At 50.5% G+C, this 5,151-nt stretch overlaps 1 protein-coding gene across 1 annotated transcript; it reads right to left on the bottom strand.

Moving 5' to 3' along the window:
* Positions 1-1,636: 1,636 nt before the first annotated feature.
* On the bottom strand, positions 1,637-4,489 carry LOC125345507 (putative KHDC1-like protein). Its single transcript, XM_048337637.1, has 3 exons — positions 4,351-4,489; positions 4,030-4,212; positions 1,637-1,650 (listed from the first exon to the last, which is right to left on the bottom strand). The coding sequence occupies exons 1-3, from the start codon at positions 4,487-4,489 to the stop codon at positions 1,637-1,639; spliced, it is 336 nt and encodes a 111-aa protein (XP_048193594.1).
* Between the last annotated feature and the right edge of the window lie 662 nt (positions 4,490-5,151).

Genomic DNA, 5,151 nt, shown 5'->3' with positions numbered 1-5,151 from the left:
ACAGCCCTCTGTGACCAATCTGCAATCCCTGTCTTGTGCCCCCCCTGGGGGGTATATCTGGGGGGCTCCTCATTTGAATAAACAGAAGCCCTAGAGGTTTTCTCCGAGATCTCACACGCTCATGTCTTCCTTGGGCTGGTGAGCATGGAGGTCTCACACCCACACGCAACCCAAGGCTAAACCCGGACCTCACTCCCGCGTTCGATACCCTCCTGGCCAGTGGGACATAAGAGAGTAGGTATGGACCCACCACAGAATAGATAGGTAAGCGTAGGACCCTTCCCCACATGTTGGGGAGTGATAGAGCTAAGCCCAGCAAATTTACAACCCCAACACCCCTGTATTAGGGTTCTCCTCTTAAAAGATGGAAATCTACCTTAGTGGATAGCTCATGAGGATTCCCGGCCCTGGTTCAACCCTCTAGATGTAGTCTTTGGAAGATCATTGAGGTGTGTATAGCCCTGCTGCCCCAAATGTGATCACTGACTAGCAGCCTGGGCAGACCTGGGAAGCTGTTGAAATGTAGCCTTAGGCCTGCCTGAGATCTATTGAAACAGTGCTGTCACAAGATGCCACGTGATTCTTTTGTGGTGTGTGTGAGACAGTACTAAATTTTGAATTCAGGACAGTCCCTTGCACTTTGGCTTGGCATTTTCATTCATCATGGTCGCTCTCCAATGCGAGCCACACCTCCACTTCTTGCTTTTTCTTCATTAATTGGAGGTGAGATTTTCTTTGATTTATCTGCCTAGGCTGGCATTGCTTTGATCCTTATAGCTCAGCATCTTGAATAGCTAGGGTTATAGGTGTGAGCACTCTTTCTTGGCACTCTCCTGCCTAAGTGTTCTTTTATTTATTTAGTTTGAGATTTTTTTTTACCAGTTCTGGGGCTTGAACTCAGGGCCTGAGCACTGTCCCTTGCTTCTTTTGCTCAAGGCTAGCACTCTATGTCTTGAGCCACAGTGCCACTTCTGGCTTTTTCTGTGTGTGCAGTGCTGAGGAATGGAACCCAGGGCTTCATGCATGCTAGGCAAGCACTCTACCACAAAGCCACATTCCCAGCCCCTAGTTTGAGAATTTCTTTTAATGTTTAGAAAGGATTATTTGAAACCTCAGTTAACAGCAAATTCTGTTAGGAGTATAAGTTGGTGCTTTACTTTTTTGTTGTTGTTGTTGTTGGTCATGGAGGTTGAACTCTGAGCCTGGGTGCTGTCCCTGAGCTCTTCAGCTCCACTTCCATTGCTTTATTTTTAAACAATGACTTATATAAAGCACCAACCAAAACATGGACACAGATTTTTCACAAGTTTAATATAGAATCAAATAGTCTCCCTCCTCACCTTCATGATTAAGGGAGAGTTTGGAAAAGAAATAAAAATTCTGTCTTCTCACTTCTGGGCATCTCCTCCTTTAGAAAGGAAATGCTCCCTAGTATGGTTCATGAGCCAGAAGATTTTCACTGATTCAGTGCATTATGAAAGTGGAAGTTGGCAAAATATGCTAACAAACTTGGATGTAATAGTGTCCACTGACATACAATGAAAGTTAAGATATCAATAAATAAGTTGTAAAATAGCTAGAGTACAAAAAACCCCAGTCTCTGTCCCCCAAATTTGAATACATGCACAGCCAGGTCTCAGGGTACAGAACCTGTGAAGAAGCAGAGCTTAGACAACATCAGGGAACCAGACAGAGCATGTCCTTGATCTAAAGTAACCTGGTGGCTGGGCTGTCTACATAGTAGGACGTTGGGGACAGGGAAAGTTCATGCTGGATAATAAAGTTAAGAGGAATGGAAACAAAGACTAGAGGCTCACAGCTGTAACGTTAGCTGCTCAGGAGGCTGAAAACCAACATGAGCAGGAACATTGATAAGATTTTTATCTCCAATTGACCACCAAACTGTCGGAAGTGGAGGTGCAGCTCAAATAGCAAAGTGCCGGGCCACAGTAAAAAAGCTAAGGGTTCTCTAGCCCTCAGTTCAAGACCCAGTGCTGGGCTGGGAATGCGGCTTAGCAGTAGAGTGCTTGCCTAGCATGCATGAAGCCCTGGGTTTGATTCTTCAGCACCACATAAACAGAAAAAGTCAGAAGTGGCTCTGTGGCTCAAGTGGTAGAGTGCTAGCCTTGAGTAAAAGAAGCAAGGGACAGTGCTCAGTTCAAGCCCGAGGACTGGCACACACACACACACACACACACACACACACACACACACACACACACACACTATAAAAAGACCAAATGCTGCCAGAAAAACTCACAAAGTAGGAGCTGGTGGCTTACACTTGAAATCATAGCTAGAGGCTGCAGAGATCTGAGGTTCCTGGTTTGAAGATAGCCCAGGAGAGAAGAGCCCATGAGTGTACCTGTGTCCTTCCGTTCATGAAAATATGCTTCTCAAAAAAACATATTGTGGGGGCTTTCCTAGTGGTAGAGTGTTTGCCTCACATACATGAAGCCGTGCGTTCCATTCCTCAGCACCACAGATATAGAAAAAGCCAGAAGTGGCTCTGTGGCTCAAGTGATAGAGTGCTAGCCTTGAGCAAAAGAAGCAAGGACAGTGCTCAGGCCCTGAGTCCAAGCCCCAGGACTGGCAAAAGTAAAACAAAATAAAGGAAGACAAACACCAAAACCAAACCATTTTGTATTACTCAGGAGGCTGATTTCTGAGGATTGTGGCTCAAAGTCAGTCTGGGCAAGAATATCTTTGAGAGCCTTATCTCCAATTAATTACTAGAAAACCAGAAGTGCCGCTGTGGCTCAAAGTAGTAGAGTGCTAGCTTTGAGAGAAAGCTCAGGGACAGCACCCAAGCCTTGAGTTCAAACCCCATGACAGAAAACCCAACAAAAAACCCAAATGGCACACACAGAGCAAGTAAAAGTTAGGCTAATCCCTGCAAGCTAATTAGAGTACATGTTCTTAGTTTAAGTTGTTTTCCACATTACATGATTTCTAATTAGTTTACCACTTTAAGTGGTTTATAAGTGGTTTTCACTGTAGTGGCAATCTGAGATTTGTTTTTATTTCTTTTCTTGCCAGTCTGCTGGGGCTTGAGCTCAGGGCCTGGGTGCTGTCCCTGTGCATTTTCCGCTGAAGGCTAGCACTCTACCACTTTGAGCCACAGGGACACTTCTAGCTTTCTGGTTGTTGACTGGAGATGAGTCTTAAGGACTTTCCTGCCTGGGCTGGTTTCAAACTGTGATCTTAGATCTCATCCTCCTGAGTAGCTAGGGTTACAGGCCTGAGCCACCAGTGCCCGACTTACAATCTGAGATTTCTTGAGAGGTGGTGTTTTCCGGGAAGTTGGGTGTAATTACAGGAAAAACGTATATGGTAGATAAGGTTGTCAAAACAAGAGAGACCACCACAGAGGCATTACACATGACAGAGTTTATTTATTGCATATTATTAAATAATTAGATACTAAGATGGGAACACTTCTTCCTATTTAGGAGTCATCTCTCAGGCATATGCCTAGACGCCCTGAGAGAGACAAGCTGGCCACAACTCCAGCCTGCATGCTCTCTTCTATGTGGTTCTCAGCTTCCCAGGGAAGTCATTCTTCATGAGAAAACTGACTGCATGGAACCCCAGGAGCTTGGACCTCTGGACTTGAGGAAGACTGAGCACCGTCCAGAGAGAAGGGATCACTGAGGAGTAGGGTGTCAGGACGAACAATGGAAGCCAAGGCCAAGTCCTCCGTGGTGAGGGGCTGGCTCCCGACATAGCGCAGCATTTCCAGATATGGGGAGAGAGAGGAGAGGGAACGCTCCGTGAGCTGTGACCCCAGCCAAGAGGCCTGTGGGGACGTGGAGGTGGGGTAGGGTTCCCCCAGCCTGTCCCCCCTGGGGGGCCCTTCGGCACCTCCCCACTCCGCCCCCCACCCTCGCTGACTTCATCCCACGCCGTGGGGGCTTTGGGCTCTGGTGCCGTGGATTCCCCAGCACGGGAAGGGGTGTGCACGAGTGGAAGCGGCCTTGCAGGAGCCCCAGGCCTGCGCACAAGCCTCCCCCCGTCACAGATGCCTACCTTCGGCTTGCAAGGGGGCGTCCTGGTGCCCCACAGACCACGCCATGTTGAGGAGCCACTGCCTGGCCCTGGGGGGCCCCACCACCCTGACTCGCGTGTGGCCCGCGGCTGTGAAGCAGGGCTCCAGCTGGAGGAGGGTGTGGCTGTGCTCCTCCGTGCGGCGCAGGAACGCGTCCCCTAGGCCTGGGGACACAAGACGGGAAGCCCTGAGAACCCGCAGGGCACACGGGGCCCCGAGGGCGCGGGCCCGGCCAGGCACCCAGGGGCCCGGGGCAGATGGGAGCGCGGGAGGACGGCAGGACAGGGTGCAGTGCCGCGTACACGCGAACACGCGTGTCTGCTGCTCTTCCGTCAGGTAAAACACCAAGGGAGCGTCGAAGTTCTCGGCACAGGTCCACCAGGCCCCCTGTTGTGCCAAGTCCCAAGACCACCACCAAGAAGACGACCGAGACTCCGACATTCCGACATGCAATAGCAAGCAAGGCTTCATTCAAGCGGGGCCGTGGCCCGGGCCTTGTCCTACCCACCGACACAGCGGAGGTTAGGAGGCAGTCTCGAGCTGTGATAATACAGATCTTATAAAGGCCAAAGCAAGATTACGGTACAAATCTGATTGGCTCAGGGCTCGAGGTATTCTAGGGGCGGTTAGATTTAAGCATTCCCAGTCCTTAGAGTTCTCAACCAGCTGGGCCCTAATAGGCTTGTGCTGGGTTTGCTCACAGGGCCTACTTATCTCAGGTTCACGTGGTAAAGTGGGGTTCGCATGGTAAAGTGGGGCCCACGTGGTAATGTTGGGCCTGACTTCAAAGTCAGGCACTTCACCCATGCTGCACGCCCGGGCGCCTCGCCCTCTTCCGGCTCTACTGGGCGCCCAGCAAGCCCAGAGCCATGGTGAAGAGCAGGAAGGGCTGAGCCCTGGGGTCCCTTCATCTTCACACACTGGGACAGGCCTCCCTTCCCCACCCTGTCCCACCCTAGAGAGGGTGAACCCGCCCTGAATCCCTGTGGGAAAAGCCACCCATCCAGGCCGAAGCCAATCTCCAAACCCTTCACAGAATCCTTCCGCCAGAAGCTGGGAACCCAGGCCATGGTTGCCTTTCTAGCCCTGGAGTCCAAACTCCC

The sequence above is a fragment of the Perognathus longimembris genome, unplaced genomic scaffold (genome assembly GCF_023159225.1).
Source record: "Perognathus longimembris pacificus isolate PPM17 unplaced genomic scaffold, ASM2315922v1 HiC_scaffold_5769, whole genome shotgun sequence".
Taxonomy (NCBI): Eukaryota; Metazoa; Chordata; class Mammalia; order Rodentia; family Heteromyidae; genus Perognathus; species Perognathus longimembris.
This window is presented reverse-complemented; position numbering and strand designations above follow the sequence as displayed.

What these genes read in the sequence shown, in the direction of transcription:
- LOC125345507 (XM_048337637.1), bottom strand. Translation starts at nt 4,489, where the DNA reads ATGTCGGAGTCTCGGTCGTCTTCTTGGTGGTGGTCTTGGGACTTGGCA. An exon ending in GCAGACACGCGTGTTCGCGT is followed by an intron (nt 4,213 to 4,350) that starts GTACGCGGCACT and finishes TTGTGTCCCCAG; the next exon opens with GCCTAGGGGACGCGTTCCTG.